Source organism: Crocuta crocuta, unplaced genomic scaffold, assembly GCF_008692635.1.
Source record: "Crocuta crocuta isolate KB4526 unplaced genomic scaffold, BGI_CrCroc_1.0 scaffold5, whole genome shotgun sequence".
Taxonomy (NCBI): domain Eukaryota; kingdom Metazoa; phylum Chordata; class Mammalia; order Carnivora; family Hyaenidae; genus Crocuta; species Crocuta crocuta.
Window position 1 is genome coordinate 1,536,213 of NW_027530500.1, and position 17,729 is coordinate 1,553,941.

Here is a 17,729-nt window from a genome sequence, read left to right on the forward strand (position 1 = left end):
CCCTCCCCTGCCGCCCGCCTCCACCTGCAGAGTCTTGGCTTCTCAGTGAGCCTGGAAGCTGACAGAGTCAGGGAGTAAGCGGGTCCTCCCATGCCCTGGCAGGCCGGACCCCTGAATGACAGGGTCTTACCTCAAAGCCCCTTGGGGACTGGCCTTCCTGCCCACCGATCACAGAAGGGAGGAAGCCGAACACTCGCTCCACCATCTCGGTGTCAGTGACAGTGTCGTAGATGGACTTGCGCTTCTTGGTGGGGACAGCATTTTGGCTCTTCTGCTTTTCAGCTGGGATGAGCAGAAGTCCCTGCACAGACACCCCACGGGGCAAAGGTCACCACCACCCAGCGAGGGCAAGAACCCCCCCAGAACGCAACTAAATCCTAACGGTGTTCATTCAAATCAGTAAGTTTTCCTCTAAAATCCTAGAGTTTAATAGCTAGTATGACAAGAGATCAGCCGCCCTGAGCTTTTCATTTCCCCTGGAGAACTGGAGGTCCAGGCTGTGAGCCTGTCCCTACCCTGACGCGGTCCCCGGGCTATGGCCTCAGACCCCAGGGGTCCCCAGAACCTAGCGGCCCACTTGTACCCTTCACTCAAAGAGCACCAGGGCTCCACTACGGCTTGTCCCTGGGAAAGTCCTCACTAGCGCACAAACGAGGCTGATTTGTGGCCCATCTGGGGCCACATGGGAGTAGAAGCCTGCTGCTGAAATGTCTGCCAGTCTGCTCTCTCCCTTGTCCAGGCCACTGTACAGGAAACGTGTGCAGCAGACCTAACCATCATCTAGAGAGGAGGTGTAGGCTTCACCCTAGCCCTTTGCCTCATCACAGTTCGGGGGGCGTGTGTGTGTGTGTGTGTGTGTGTGTGTGTGTGTGTGAAGAGGCTGAGTCTCTTGGACGCCCCCTGGAGGAGAGGGCTCACAAGGGTGAAATTTAAAATGCTGGGATGTGCACCTCGTACTGCTCCCCTGCTCCCTGTCCTCCAGCCTCCCCTGCCCAGACACTCAGATTCCTCTTGGAATTTCTCTGCCCACTGTCAGGCCACAGCCCAGACCCAGGGGCCTTCGACCGCGTCCACGGGGCTGCGGTCTCCCATGGCTCACCCGACCCTGGTTTCCTACGGTGTTCAGGGATGGACCAGTCCTGCTGGGAAGCCATCCCTGGGGCTAAAGGGAGGGGAGCAAGAACTCCTTTTCCAGGTTCCAGGCGTAAGACTATCCTGCTGACATGATGCCTCTCCCATGCCACACCCTGTGCATTCCTGGGGTGACCCAGGTGTCCCACATGGCGTGAGGACAGGCTGCAGTAATAACTTTGGACACGGAGGGGATAGGAGCGCCTGGTGAAAGCTCGACGTTGCTGCTCACCCTCCCGACTGCCCTCCCTGCTATGGGCCCCAGGCAGCCCCCACCTGCCCAAGAGGGCAGCGACCACCTACACTGGCTTTCTGCTGCCGGAAGTTCCGCCGGGCAGCCATGCCCCTGGCGTGTGCCTGTATGACCACCACCGCCCTCCTCTTGGCCTGGACTTCCTGGCGCACGAGGTAGCCCCGACAGAGCGCCTGCAGCTGCACCGTCTTCTGCCGCATCATCTGGTACTGCTTGGCCAGGAGGAGGCCCCGGGCAATGGCCTGCAGGCGCTCAAACCCCAGTAGGATCTGTGGAGGAGAGAGGGATGCACTCACAGTGAGGCGCGCCCAGCAGGGCCCAAGGGACAGAGAGAAAGGGAGGCGAGTCATACGCCCCAGGAGACCTCACAAGTTAGCTTTACTGTCCTCTGCTCTGGGGCAAAGGGCTAGTGCTAAAATTTTACACACTGACAAGTACAAGCGTATTAAAACGAGTTACTACTCGCAAAGCACTTAGAACAGTCCTTGGCATGTAAATATATGCTAAGTAAGCATTTGTTGAATGGTGTGAACAATAAAGTGATCTCCTAGGGTCCAGTGATAGGGAATTGGTTTGGACGTCATGTAGATGAGGGGTTCCAGAGCCCTGATCCCACCTAAAACCAGGACAGCCAAACCGTCAGGAGCTAGCGCCCCCAAGTGGAGGCCTATGGTGCTTTCACCAAGCCAATCTCTGGAATCGTTAAAATAAAGAGGAAACAAATGGATGAACACCCATCTCTAAGCTGCAGACACGCTCTGGTGCACGGCAGTCCCCGAGCCCCTGGGTGAGTCTTGTTGGCTTCTCAAAGACCAACCCAGTGGGTGCCAGGTGTGTGGGGTGACGCTTCATCATCACACAGACTGGCATCCAGACCCCAGCTCTACTTAACCTCTCTATACCTCAGCTTCTTGACACATGGGGTTGATTTAATAATAAATCCAATGATGCATGCAGAGCAATGACTCGAAGTAGACTTTCCATTCATGTCAGCTGCCATTATGTCCTTGTGAGTACAGAACACAGGCAGGCCCTGAGTCAAATTTCAAAGTGCTGGGATGTGCATCTTGGGGCCACCTCCCTGCTCCCTGCCTTTCAGCCTTCTGCCCAGACACCTCCTTTTGGAATTTCTCTGCCCTGAAGCATCATTACATAGCCTTAAGGTGCCTTCACTCTCCTGCACAAAACTGCGGCCTCTCATAGCCCATCTGGTCCTGGTTTCATGAGCCGGATTGGCTGATGTGACCACTGAACATCTCAACCATCATCACATCCCATGACAAAGGCTAGCGGTCAAGTGACACCCAGTAGGGTATGCTAAGGTTGCTCTAGCTCACTTCTTGAGGAGACGCTTATTAGCAGTGCCTGTGGTTAAGGGAAAAAATCAGAAGGGCTTGAAACAGAATAGTCCATCCACTTGTTTGTTGCCTGTAAACTGAGAAAAGATGATCATGTGATTTCAGAGCAGGCCACCTTGTTCTAGCTCGGGGGGAGCCCCAAGTTCTGTAAGAGGACACTCTGCAGCCCACAAACCTGAAAGCACAGGACCAGGGACGAAGCTTAACAGAGACTGTGTGGGGCACTGACAGCTGGTCATTCGAAGTCTATCGTAACACGTTACTGATCTGACCCCTCCTGCCCCAGCTCTCATGTCTGCACGAACAAACTTCCATGGAGCAGCCTCCCAAGCGAGTCCTCTCACCTGCTTGAAGTTCTGCCTGGTGTAGTAGCCTTTCCACCCAGCCTGGATGGTCACAGCTGCCTGCCTCTGCCTCAGGAACTCCTTCCTAGAAGGGGGAATGTGTGTAACAGCTTCACATATTTCAAAGCTTTTGGGGGGGAAATGATCTGAAGGGGAGAGGGATGATGAAATGTGGAGAGAATAAACACATACATTATTTCTTTTTCAGAAGCACTTATAAGCCAAAGCACATATGTTAGGAACTTAGATCTACTGCCAACGAGTCAAATTTGTGAATGAGGACAGTGCAGTTTTAGAACAATCAGGAAAATTTCCCTCACTCCTGCTAAAGATCTATGAGGGGATAAAACTCATTTCCAACTTAAAAAAATTTAATGTTTATTTTATTTTTGAGAGAGAGAGAGAGAGAGAGAGAGAGAGAGAGAGAGAATGCAAGCAGGGGAGGGGCAGAGAGAGACACATAGAATCCTAAGCATGCTCCAGGCTCTGAGCTGTCAGCACAGCTCATGGGCTTAAACCCATGAACCATGAGATCATGACCTGAGCTGAAGTTGGACGCTTAACCAGCTGAGCCACCCAGGCTCCCTGTCCAACTTTTTATTCCTTGCCAGACTCTTCCTGTGCCTCTGGCCAGTAGCCCAGGTGTCTGCAGCGCACCAGGTCAGAAATCCCAGGACTGGAGCTTATCTCTGGAGGCAGGTCAAGGTAGGAGGGCAGCTCCCTAGGCCCTGGTAGTCTGGCAACTCCAGCAACCTGCTCCCGCTGCAGGGAGGAAAGTGGGCTGAGTACCAAGAGATAACCTAAAACTTGGCCTCTGGGGAGGCAAGCTGGGTGCATGTGATATATCTTTTATCTCACACTTATCTGAGTTTCCTTCTCATTTGTAATAATTTGTCAGGATATTTTCTTAGGTTTAAGACATTAGATCTCAACCATATTAAAAATCATCTGGAGAACTTCAATATTTATTGATGCTCAGGTCTTACCCAGTCCAATTAAGTCAGAATCTTTGCTGATGGGTCTGGAGACCATATATCTATCTAATATTTTTTTTTGTATACATACACAGAGTATAAATATCTCCCAAGATGATTCTAATATGAGGCCAAAGTAAATGAATTCTCAAAAATAAAGATAATTTGCCTCCTTTCTGATATTTATCCTACTAGTTATCAAACAGGGATAATTCTGTCCCCATGGCATATTTGGCAATGTTTAGAGACACTCTGAGTTGCTATGACTGGGAGATGGGAAAGGAGGGTGTTAGTGGCTTCTTGTGAGTAGAGGCCAGGGATACTGCTAAACATCCCACAATGCCCAGGTCAGCCCCTCACAATAAAGAGTTATTTAATCCAAAATGTCAACAGAGTTAAAGTTGGAAACCCCGATTTCTATCTTTTCTTTAATATTCTTGTCTAATTGCATTGTCTAGAAGAACAAGAGCACTATCAGTTATCAATGATGATCACTTCTGAGAAGATGTGTGGGGCAGACATAGTTTTTCCTCTTTCTCCAGCTAACTACAACTAAAAACCCTGTACATTTATATAAAACAAACATAAGAAGACTCTGAAATGTGGAGAGAAGAAGACAGACTAGTTAGGGATCTCAGATCCAAGGAGTGACACAGTGGTAACTTTTCTGGGTTTTCTTTTTACCTCACATTTCCCAGACTAGGAGCTAAAGAAGTCAGCAGTCCAGAAATGACAAGGGGCACCAACCAAAAAGCTCCAAGAAAAGCCTTCTTCTTCTACCAAAAGGGTCAGGAAAGAGGCAGCTTAGCAGGACAGAAAACTTTTAAATAAAAAGTACTCTACTTCAGTGAAACACCACAAAGCAACTGTGGTCACACCCCTACTTACACCAGACAGTGGCAGGTGAGGAGTCTACGTTTGTACCCTTGCCAAGGCCATGTCAGAGAAGGCTGAGTGGGAAGCCATCCTAGGTGGGTGGGCCCGTCCCTCAGAGTCAGTGGAGACCAGTGGGGAATGCTGGGCTTCCACCACCACTCGGCAGTAATGGGGTTCTCCTCCCTCCATGCTGGAGTGGGGCAGAGGAGACCTAGTGCACGAGCAGGCCTTTCACCATCGCCCACCTGGGAAGGGTCACTCTCCCTCTGTGGTATCAGTGGAGGCCTACTGGGAAGCTGGAACTCCCACTCCCAGCCAGCAGTGAAAGGAACCTCTACCTGCCTTGAGAGTCAATGGAGGCCATGTGGAGAACTTAGACTCTCCCCTCACTGGACAGTAAACAGAGGACACCCTTCTCTCCCCTGCTGAAGTAGTGTCAGAGGAGCCCTGTTAAAACAGAATGTTTAAACAAGACCCAGAATTCTTATAATATAAAACCTCAAATGTCCATGTTTCAATCCAAAATTACTTATCATACTAAGAGCAAGGAAAATAGCAACTTGAATAAGAAAAGACAAGCAACATATGCTAACACTGACAGAAATGTTAGCTATTATAAAAATGCTTTGATGAACAATTATAAACACACTTGAAACAAATGAGAAAATTCAAAGTCTGAGTAAAGAGATAAAAGACATAAAGTAGAACCAAATGGAACTTTTAGAACTGAAAAATACAATAACTGAAATAAAAAAAAATATCTCAGTGGGTGGGTTTGGCAGCAGATAGAGAGAAAAGAGGAAGAGAGTCAGTGAGCTTCAAGATGGAAGAGTAGAAATCACCCAACCTGAAAAACAGAGAGAAAAGATACAGAAAAAAAATGACCAGAGCCTCAGGCACCATTGGGACTGTATCTTTTTTTTTTTTTTTTTTTTTTTTTTTTTATGTCATTGAAGTCCTAGAAAGAAAGGAGAAAGAGATAGTGCTTAAAAAGCATTATAAGAAATAATGGCTAAAAAGTTCATAAACAACAAAAGATACATAACAAGCTGAACAAACCTCAAACAGGATAAATTAAAATAAATGCATATCAAGATACATCAAGGTCAAACTTGTGAAAACTAAAGGCAAAAAATCTTGAAAGTAACAAGAGAGAAACAACACATTACTTATAGGGAGAAAATGATTTGGATTTCTCATCAGAAACCATGAAGCCAAGGAGGGAGTGGTACAATATTTTCCAAGGATTGAGGAAAAAAAGAGCCATCAACCTAGAATTTTACGTCAGTGAAAATATCTCTCAGAATTGAAGGGGACATCAAGACATTCTCAGATGAAAGGAAACTAAAAACACTAAGAGAATTATCACTTGAGCTATCCTAAAGGAATAAGTAGAAGTTCTTTAAAGAGAAAGGAAATGATAATAGAAGAAACCTTGGAATCTCAAGAAGGAAAAAATAAACAGTAAGCAACAATAAGCCTTCCTCTCCTCTTGAGTTTTCTAAGTTATGTTTGATGATTGAAGCAAAATTTGTAACACTGTCTGATGTAGTTCTAAATGTACATAGAGGAAACATTTATGGAAAATTATATTACAAATGGGAGAAGGCAAATGGACATAAAGAGAGATAAAGTTTCTATACTTCTCAAAGTGGTAAAATAATGACATTAGTAGACTGTCATAATTTGTGTGTATATAGTATAAAATTGGAGCAACCACTAAAGAAGGCTTTAAGAAGAAATACATTTGAAAACACTACAAAGAAATGAAAATGAAATTAAAAAAATGTTTAGGCAATCTACAGTATGGCAGGAAAAATAAAACAGAGTAATAAAAAACAGAGAACAAGCAGAAAACAAAAAATAAAATGACAGAATTTCTAACATACATAATTACATTATGTATAAAAAGCATAACTATACCAACTGAAAGACAGATTGGCTTAATAGATTTAAAAGCATGACTGTCTATGAGAAACTCACTTGAAACACAGGTTGAAAGTAAAAGAATGAAAAATATATATAGCTCAAATAATAACCAAAACAAAACAGGAGTGGCTGCATTATTATCAGAAAAGTAGACCTCAGAACAAAGAAAATAACCAGAGACAGAGGGGGACACTGCATGATGATAAAAGGATAAATCCACCAAGAAGACATAGCAAACTTAAACGTGTATGCACCAAACAACACAGCTAAAAAAATATGAAGCAAAAAATGATAGAACTGAAATGAAAACCGGAAAATCCACAATTATGGTTGGAAACCACACCCCTTTCTCAATAATTGGTAGAACAACTAAGGAATAAATCAGCAAGAATATAAAATTTGATATCATTATCAACCAACAAGATATAATTGACATTTTTAGAACATTCCACTAAACAACAGCAGAATACATGCCCCTTTCAAGCACCCTTAAAACATATGACAAGACAGTCCATATCCTGGGCCATAAAGGAAATATTGGCACATTAAAAAAATTTAACCCATACCGAGTATGTCTCTAACCACAATGGAATCAAACTAGAAACCAATACCAAAATGATAACAGGAAAAGCTCCAAACACTTGGAAACTAAACAACACACTTCTAAATAACCTATGAGCCAAAGAGAAAGTCTCAAAGGAAATTTAAAAAAAATATTGAATAAAAATGATAAAACAACATATCAAAATGTATGAGACTCAGCTAAAGAAGCGCTGAGGAGATTTATAGCACTTTATATTAGAATAGAGGAAGAGCTTTTTTTTTTTTTTTACAAATAGTTTATTGTCAAGTTGGTTTCCATATAACATCCAGTGCTCATCCCCACAAATATTCTCCTCCATGCTCATCTCCCCCCTCCCCCTCCCACACCCATCAGTCCTCAGTTTGTTCTCAGCATTCAAGAGTCTCTCATGGTTTGCCTCTCTCCCTCTCCCCCACTATTTCCCCTCTTCTTCTCCCCCACGGTCCTCCGTTAAGTTCCTCCTAATCCTCCTATACGTGCAAACATATGGTATTTGTCCTTCTCTGCCTGACTTATTTTGCTCAGCATAACACCCTCAAATTCCATCCATGTTGCTACACATGGCCAGATTTCATTCTTTCTCACTGCCATGTAGTATTTCATTGTATAGATAAACCACATCTTTTTGATCCATTCGTCCATTGATGGACACTTAGGCTCTTTCCATGTTTTGGCTATTGTTGAGAGTGCTAGAGGAAGAACTTTGAATCAAATATCTAAGCTCCCAATCTAAGCTTTTTCTAATAATCTAGAAAAAGAAGAATAAAACACACTCTAAGCTGGAAAAAGAAAGGAAATAATAAAAAGAGCAGAAATTGTGGAAATTGAAAACAGAAAGACAGAAAAGCAATAGAGATAATCAATGAAACTAAAAGCTGGTTTTTTGGAAAGGTCAATAAAATTGACAAACCTCTAGCAAAACAGACAAAGAAAAGAGAAAGACACAAATTATCAATATCAGGAATGAAACAGGGGGTATCATCACAGACTCTGCAGATGTCGAAATGATAATAATGGAATACTATGATCAACTCTGAACATAAAAAATTTTTTGACAACTTAGATGAAATGGACCAGTTTCTCAAAAAGCATAAACTGCCACAACTCACTCAATCTGAAACAGATAATTTGGATTATCCTTTAACTATTAAGGAATTTATAATTAAAACTCCCCATAAAGAAGTCTTCAGTCCTAGATGGTTTCACTGGAGAATTCTAGCAAACTTTTAAAGAATTCACAACAATTCTGCACAATCTCTTCCAGAAAATAGAAGAGGGGAAAACAATTTCTAATTCATTTTATGGAGCTAATGTTACTCCAGAAAAAAACAGACAAAAACATTACAAAAGAAGAAAACTACAGATTTTATAAATATAGAAGTAAAAATTTCTATCAAAATATTAGCAAATAGTATTCAGTTTGGTATACACTATGACCAAGTGGGGTTTACTCTAGGGATGGTTCAGTATTAAAAAATCAATCATTGTAACCTACCATATTCAAAAGCTAACCAAGGGGCACCTGGGTGGCTCAGTCAGTTGAGCATCTGACTCAGTTTCAGCTCAGGTCATGATCCCAGGGTTGTGGGATTCAGCCCTATGCTGAGCATGGAGCCTGCTTAAGATTCTCTCTGTCTCTCTGTCTCTCTCTCTGTCTCTCTCTCTCTCTCTCTTCCCCTCTCCCCCTCTTCCCTGCTTGTGTGTGCTACTCTCCTTCTCTCTTTCTAAGGTAAAATAAAAAAATAATAAAAAATAAAAGGCTAAACAAGAAAAATCACATGATCATAGCAACTGATGCAGATTTTTTTTGACAAAATTCAACACCCAATTCTGAGAAACACTCCCAGAAAACTAGGAATACAGGAAACTTCCTCAACTTGATAAAGAACAATGATAAGAAACCTACAGCTAACATTATACTTAATGGTTAAAGACTGAATGGTTTTCCCCCAAGGTGTGAAACAAGGCAAAGATATCTGCTTTCACCACTCTTACAATACTGGAAGTTCTGGCCAGTGCATTAAGTGAGAAAAGTAAATAAAAGATATACAGATTGAAAAGGAGGAAATAAAACTGTCCCTACTTGTGCATAACTTGATGGCCTGTATAGAAAACTTTGAGAAATCCATAAAAAGTAAGTGACTTCAGCAAAGTCACAGGAAACAAAGCTAACATACACATAAAAATATTTTTACATACTAGCAGTGAGTACATCAATGCCAAAATTAAAAATACAGTACCATTTATAATCTCAAAAAAAAAAAAAACCACCCAATCTAGGTGTAAACCTAACAAAACAGGTTATGTGTTCTGTGTACAGAACAGGTACGCTGAAAACCATAAAACGTTGGTGAAAGACATCAAAAAAGATCTAAATGAATGGAATTTATGGGTTAGAAAATTTAACACAGTAGAGATGTCAATTCTCCTTAAATTGTTACTCAACATAACTACTATCAAAATCCCAGCAAGATTTTTTTGTAGGTATGGACAAGATGTTTCTAAAATGTATATGGAGGGGCGCCTGGGTGGCTCAGTTGGTTGGGTGTCCGACCTCGGCTCAGGTCATGATCTCACAGTTCGTGGGTTTGAGGCTCGCATCAGGTTCTGTGCTGCCTACTTTGGATTCTGTGTCTCCCTTTCTCTCTCCCCCTCCCCTGCTTGAGCTCTTTCTCTCTGTCTCTCCAAAGCAAACGTTAAAAAATTTTTTTTAAATAAAATAAAATGTGTATGAAAGACAAAGGACCCAGAATAGCTAAAACAATGTTAAAAAGAAGAAGGTGGGAGGAATTAGTCTACGCAGCTCCAAGACTTATTATATAACTACAGTCAACAAGACAGTATGGCATTGGCAGAGGAAACAGACACACAGATTAATGCAAAAGAATAGAGAATGCAGAAACAGACCTACAAATACACCCAACTGATTTTGACACAGGTGCAAAATGAATTCATTGAAACCAGAATGGACTTTTCAATGAATGATGCTGGAGCAACATCCACTGGGGGAAATTTTTAAAAAGAACCTTAGCCTCGGTCTCACACCCTACACACACACGAGATTTAACTCAAAATGAAAATGGACCTACATGCAAACTGTAAAACTATAGAATCTTCTAGGAAAAAAAAGATAAGAGAAAACCGTCAGGCAGAGATCTTAGAGGTGACAGCAAAAGCAAGCTCCGTGAAGGGAAATTTGATAAACTGGACTCCATCAAAACTAAAAATTTTGCTCTGCAAAGACCCTCTTATGAGGACTTAATGAAAGACTCTAGACTGGAAAAAGATATTTGCAAAAAATGCATCCAGCCAAGGACTAGTATCTAGTATATATAAGTAATTCCCAAAATTCAACAAAGAATTAAATTAGAAGCTGGGCAAATAACAAACACAGACGTTTCACCGAAGAGGATATATGTGTGTGTGTGGCAGATAAACCCCTGAAAAGATGTGGGTGTGGGGGCTGGGAAGGGGGCTCAGGCAGGGCCAGCACCTGTATTTGTAGCCTCGCAGGACTCTCTGGATGCTGACTGCCGCCTTGTCCAGCATCTGGCTCCTCTGTAACTCCAGCAGAGTGTCCTGGTTATCCTGGGACAGAAGAGACCCCAGCATGTAGCTCTTCCACTCATCTCCATACCCCACCCAAGGCCAGGTCCCTGTCTCCAGAAGGGTCTCCCAGACTTTTCCCATATGTGCTCCCAGGAGGGCACGCAGGGGAAGGGGCCCTCAGACAGAGCTACAACTATGCCCAGTCTCCAGTCCGAGAACTTTCCATGTTAGCTCTTTTTTCTTGTTAATTTAATCTGGCAAATTTCATTTCTGCTCTGGAGAACCCAAGAAGGGATGAAAATGTTTCCCTGAAGTTGTGTTTTATGTCACCAAATTCATGTGACATGTCACCCAACGTGTGTCACAGACTCATCCTTGTTTCCATATAAACATGTTTCCTCCAGCCTTCAAGTAGGACTCCAAGTGAGCTGGTGAGCCTTACTCACCGCTGAGCTGTGATCGTCCCTGGCCTGCCTTTGTTTCACTGGGTCCCTGTTCCCTTGGGCTTGCCATCCTAGTCGCTGCAGGGCAAAGACCATCTTTGTGGAACAGAAAGCAGCTTGGCCTTCTGGTGAGTGGTAGGGAGAGGCAAGGGCTTGGTGACTTCACCTGCTTCCATCAGGCATGCATCAAGCAAGCACTGAGCCTCTTCATGTGTCTGGGTGGGCACAGAAATACACTAGACCCCTGACATTGGCCTCAAGGAGCAGCCAGGGAGGGGTGGGCACTCTCCTCCTCCCCTCCTCCACCAACTGCCCACACTGGCCACACCCCTGTGGTCCTCGACATCTGTCCCAGCTTCTGGGACAGCACCCTGGGACTTGCCCGATGGTTTCCCTCTGCCCGCCTCGCCCATCCCTCCCGCCCNCCCCCCCGCCCCCCCCCCCCCCCCCCCCCAATGGAATCTGAAGCCCCTCTGTGTCTTCCCTGTTGTCTAAGCCCCAAAGCCCCAGCACCGGCCTGGCTACTGCATGGAAAGATGAACAGACAGACTGACAAGTGGGTCAGGGTCTGGAGGTCCCTCTGGGGACAGATGAAGATGGGCGGGCAGGCTCTATGGGGAAAGGGGAGGGAGTAGAGGACTTTGGAAGGGGCGGTGGGGATGGGGTGGAGCTTGGGCAGGCTGGCACTCTGATCTTCTCTTCTCCTTCTTCTTTCTCTCTTTGCTCACCCACCACAGCTTACAAGGATCTCTCCTCAGTGGCTCTTTGACCCAACTTGCAGTCCCGGAGGGCCTGAAGGCTGTGGCTGTCAGCCACAGCTGCCTCTGATGACCTTGGGCCTCGCTGTAAGTTGGTGGGGGGGATGGAGGTGGGAGGTGCTGCTTGCACAGGCCCCCATAAGGGCAAGCTCCTCTGTCGGGGGTCAGGGGGTCAGCACACTGACTCCTTCGCCTGATGTGCTGGCTCTCCAGGACTCTAAAGATGCGGAGCTTCCCCAGGTTGGACTTTAGACTGTGGTTCCCAATATGGACAAGGAAGCCCACCCAAGGGCCTGTGGGAGCCTACCCCGAGCTCCTGCTTGCTTCTGCCTGGGGGCCAGGGGCAGCTCCTCCTTCTCCTTGGGTCTTGCCTTAGATGCCCTGCTCTGAGACGCCTCCTGGACTTCTGAAGGCTTTCCCCACACTCCCTTGCCCCTCTGCCCCCCAGCATGGCTTTCAATGACAGGAGTGCCTCAGGGCAGGGGCTGCGTCCAGAGCAGGCTTCCATGGCACTGGCTCAGGGTGGGCATGAGACCAGTCCCATAGGCTTCAGGAGGCTGAGGACCAGCGTGTTCAGGGGCTCACCTTCAGGAAAATTTTGGTCTTTCCCACTTTCCACTCTTTGTCTGTCCCCAGCCACACTTCGGCAATGCGCAGGGTCATCTGGCGAGCCTTGTCTCGAAGCTGCCAGGGAGAAAACAGAAGTGGCTTGGTGGCATTGGAGCAGGTGGCCCAGGGGGGAGGCTGAGGGTCCCTCCACTAAGGCTTTCTGGGATTCCTCTTCCTCCTCTCCCTGGCTTTCACCATCAGTGTTGCTTGGCCAGGACGCTGCCTCAAGGCACTTCTGAACAAGGATGGGGCCCAGGGGACAGCCCAGGGCTGGGAGCCTCGAGGCTACCACGCCTGGGGCTTCAGGGCGGCTGTTGAGCACTTGAACAGCTCAACGTGCAGGATGGCTCAGAGTCTGAGGAAGGATGGGAAGGACCTCTTGCCCCAAACAGCAACCCAGGCACGGCACCATCTCGCCAGTGTTTGCTTTAAACTGCAGACACCTCCTCACACCAACATTTCGGCCACCGACCTCAACCAGTGAGTGTGCCCCAGTGTGAGCCGGCCCCTCCCTCACTTCCAGGGCACCCAGGGAGTGAAAGATGGGGGGGGGGGGGGGGGGGGAGATGAGACGGAAGGGAGGAACAGGGGTCCTTTCAAAGCCTGGAGTCCAGGAAGGGGCCCTGGGCATCAGGAGGGCAGCTAGAGGAACTGGGGGTTGGGGCACCCGAAGGTGGGAGCGCAGGCACTTCCGCCTCTCAGTGCCAGCGGGCCCAGGCGGGGGCGAGGCGGCAGGGGCACCTGAAGGCGCACGGCGCTGGGCAGCAGCACACGGAACCTCTGCGAGAACTCGTCGAACGTGTACCGGATGGGGAAGCCTGACTTGCGGATGTGCACCGTCTGCATCATGCCCGAGTAGCGCAGCTGCCGGATGCACAGCTCCCGGTCGAAGAGCTGAGGGCACACAGGCGGGAGGCTTGCACATGGTCGGTGCACCTGCCCTGGCAGCCTCCCAGCCACCCGGCCATCCCCAGACACGAGAGAACTCCGCAGTGCTTGCCTTAACGGAGTTGTTTGCTTTACGCTGCAGACACCGATTTTGAAGAGAGGACTTTGGACCCAAGTCACTGAAAAGCCTCCAAAGTATTTCCAAGCAGATACAAGTCAGGAATCTACAAACTATGACTTACATAAGAACACTAAATATTTCCCTCATTCTCCGGATATGCAAAGTACTATGAATATAAAAGTTATTTGCATATGTCATGTTTAAAATGTTTGTAAATGCCCCACAACAATGCTCCCAAAGGATACTTTCCTCCTGGCCTTGCCTGGGTTGGGGTGGGCGCTCTCCTGCCTCCCACATTCTCCTGTAATGAAGGACATTCCCTACCTCGAGTCAGAAAATATTGTAGCCAACTTAGTTTCTCTCCCGCAGAGGTGGGCATGGCTGATAGGGAGGAACTGGGACATGAGGCTTTGAGCAGGGGAATGGGGTCTTCAGCCATGGCCCCAGACTCTACATGGCTTGGCCTTGAGAGAGCACGCCCCTCAGCCTCCCAGCCAGGAATGTCTGGGGACTAAGGGCACTCCCTGGGATCTGGCAAGCCCACCAGCAGGCTGTTACCTACCTGGAGAGGCTGAGGGCCACAGTGCCAACTGCTCGTGGGATCCAGGGCCACGTGGCCATTGGTCTTGGGCAGCTAATTGGGTCCCATTTATTGGGCATTTACTGTGGGCTCTGTGTTTCTTGTTGAATCTTTATAACAGCCCTACATGGTGGGGCACTTAGCTCCAATTTAAAGATGAGGTGCCTGGGGCTCAGGGCCACACTCCTAAGTGGCTGAGCGAGGTCACCCTGAGCCTGTCTGGCCCCTCAGCCTGGCCTCTCCCCCTATACATAGCAGCCACTGTCTCTGAGGGATGTTCCAGTCAGGGCTGCCTGAGACACAGGAGCATCAGCCTCAGGCCCCGCCCACCTGTCCCTCAGCACTGGAAGTGGGGTGGGGATGGGGGGGGTGAGGGCAGAGGGCCTCTGGAAGCACAGTTATTACCCAACATACAGGTGCTGTGCCTGTAAGGAGGACACCTGGATTTCCTAGGCCAGTCCCAATTTCATATGATTTTATTCTCTTCTAAAAATATACTGCATTTAACGTAATATTAATTTTTCCCCTTATAAGATTTTTTTGAGTCATTTAATCTCCTTTTAGATGGCTTCTCCCAGTTTGGGGAGTCCTGTATTTGAGCCTCTGGGTGGGATTCCCAAGCCTACAGGTCCGGGACTCCTGGGTACCAGGCTCCTACCCAGCACATATGTGGATAAAGCCACCCTCCAAAGAGCTGCTTGGCCTCAGGCCTTGGTGACCAGCAGCTACCAGACTCTAACACCTAGTACTGGTTGCTTCCCCCTACCGAGCAGGATTTGCACATGCAGATATGCCAAAAACATCATGTATAGGCCTTGCTGCCCCCAACACGGGCAGGATTCTGACTTTGCCGAAGAGAAAACGGACTCAGAGAAGCAGAGCACCTGGCCAAGTGCACACAGCTGGTGAACAGCAGGCCGGAGCCAGCAGAGGTCTGGGTTACCCAAAGCCCTGCCAGTCACTGACCTTAGAATGTAGACACTGGTCTCAGTGTCCCCGTCTATAAGATGGGGGCAGATAGCTCTAATGCTGGCCAGGCCGGGGAAGGAGTGACATGACCGTGCCATGAGACTCATCCAGTAGGTATCCCCTCCCTCCTCGCATGTGCCCCCAGCACCCCCTCATTACCAGCGGCTTCTTGTACTCGTTGGGTTTAATGCAGCGGATGAAGTAGGGCTGGCAGCTGGTCAGGATTTTCATCAGCTGGTCCAGGGACTTCTTGAACTGGCCCGCCAGGGTGGAGGACTGCTTGCTGGAGACTATGGACTGCGGGCAGAAGCACAGGTACAAGCAGGGAGCTGGGGAGCTCGGCCTGGGGCATGGCTGACCCGGGTGAGGCTTCGGCCAATGTCACAGACATCCTTCAGCCCCCCGCTCACTGGCCCACGTGGGTTCCGGTGAGCAAGGCAGAGCAAAGCATCTTGCCTAGAGGTGGGGCCCCACGTGGGGTGTGCAAGGGGACGCACCAGAGTGGGAAAGGACGTGAGAACTGACCACATTCCCTTTTTACCTCACCCTTCTACGTTTTCAGTTTTTGTATCGGTTTTGATTTTAAAACTTGTTTTATACTGCACATGGTGAGCATTGTAGCAAATGCATATAGTTTTAAAATAACCGTATCAGAATTATGGATGCAGGAGGGGACAAGCCCAGGTGTGTGTTTTGGGCAGTGCTGATCCTGGGTGATGCTCCTTGATCAAATCCTTTCCAAGTCAAAGGCAGCTGAACAAAGGCAGGTACTGCCTGATCGCAGCAATTGGACACACGAGTCTTAACACACTGACGAAGAGAATGCCATCACTGGCAGCTTACAGGAACAGCGGGCAGCAATTTCCTGTCATCCAGGTTTGTAAAATACCGTGCATTTCCATCCATTGTCACCCTGCTCCATGGAATCCCCAGGGCATGCTCTGGGGCCCACAGAGCCAGGACAGCCTATACTCTGGCCTCAGCTGTGGAGCGTTGAGCCTGGCTCAGTGATGCAGAGGGTATGGGCTGGTCCCACCTGGTTCCTGATGTGGGCAATTCCTGCATGGCCTCAAGGCTCCTGGATGCCTCCCTGGGCCCTGAGGTCTCAGGAGAGGCCTCCTACAGAGGTTAGGGTGGGGCCTGATGGCAGGTTAAGGGCACCTCAGTGTGGCCAGAGTGGAATGCACGGCACAGGGGGCAGTTTCCTCTGCCTACGCCCCAAGTTCCCAAGCCACCCAGCTGGCCCCATGTCCCTGCCCCCTGGTGGGTGAGTTCCTCATTAGATGGTTCATGGGCCTTTTCTGGAACAGACACTCTTAAGGGGTGGCGGAGTGGCAGGGAGTGGGTAGGCAGACCCTCACCCTGCCAGGAAATTCTAGGCCGCCCTGAGGAGCAGTGGGGGCTCTCTGCTGCCCACCTCTCTGGCCGGCACCCTTAGTGCTGCCCCTGCCACACCACACATACACACACTGCACACCACATACCACACACACACCCATAGTACACACATAACGCACACACCACATACATACCATACACACACTGCACATGCCACACACACACCCATAGTACACACACACCACATACCATACTACACACACATACCACATATCCTGCACATGCCACACACACATATCACACATAAATACCATATACACCATAGCACACACACACCCCACACATACACTTACATACTCCACACCCCATATACATCACATAAAACACACCCCACACCACACACACATACACCAGATAACCATACACACACACACACACACCCCACACACACAATACACACACTGTGCACACACCCAACACACACACACAGACCAATCTAGAAACATAATATCCACACCAGCAGATGTGCCCCCACCAGACCACACGCCCAGAAGCAGGCTGTCCACGGAAACCTGTCCCCTTACCACAGCCCACACAGCATCTCACTCCTGGTTTGCACTCACTTCTGGGCCCTGACTGAGCAGCTGAGACCCAGGTGATAGGTGTTCTCTGTGTGTACCCATCTGACCCCTGAGGCCCTAGGGGCTGAGGGCCCCGGGAGGCACTGGCAGGACCCCCCGTCGGGAGACTACCTTGAAGAGCTGGCTCCCTGTCTTGGCCGGGATGATGGTCCCATGACCCAGCTTGGTCCCTGCTGACTCCAGATTGAATATCTCCTTCAGGAACTTGTTTTCGGAGGAGTAGACCAGGGTGAGGATGTCTGTGCTCAGCACGTCTCGGTTCTTTTCCAGGAAGCCTGTGGGGGAAGCAGAGCCCACCCACCAGCCCAGTTCGGCCATTGCCACAGATCCACAGGCCCACGGGGGAGGGGGAGGGTAGTGGGGTGGGGGGGCTCCAGCCACACCA

General features: G+C 48.1%; 1 protein-coding gene across 1 annotated transcript in view; it reads right to left on the reverse strand.

Moving 5' to 3' along the window:
- Positions 1 to 17,729, reverse strand: part of MYO7B (myosin VIIB) — a 77,635-nt gene that overhangs the window by 27,004 nt on the left and 32,902 nt on the right. The window contains exons 15-22 of the mRNA XM_077766786.1: positions 17,456 to 17,619; positions 15,525 to 15,662; positions 13,549 to 13,701; positions 12,784 to 12,882; positions 10,942 to 11,036; positions 3,087 to 3,171; positions 1,435 to 1,653; positions 131 to 301 (exon numbers count right to left, since the gene is read on the reverse strand). Coding sequence (XP_077622912.1) covers positions 131 to 301; positions 1,435 to 1,653; positions 3,087 to 3,171; positions 10,942 to 11,036; positions 12,784 to 12,882; positions 13,549 to 13,701; positions 15,525 to 15,662; positions 17,456 to 17,619 — 1,124 coding nt within the window. The remainder of the gene's footprint in view (positions 1 to 130; positions 302 to 1,434; positions 1,654 to 3,086; positions 3,172 to 10,941; positions 11,037 to 12,783; positions 12,883 to 13,548; positions 13,702 to 15,524; positions 15,663 to 17,455; positions 17,620 to 17,729) is intronic.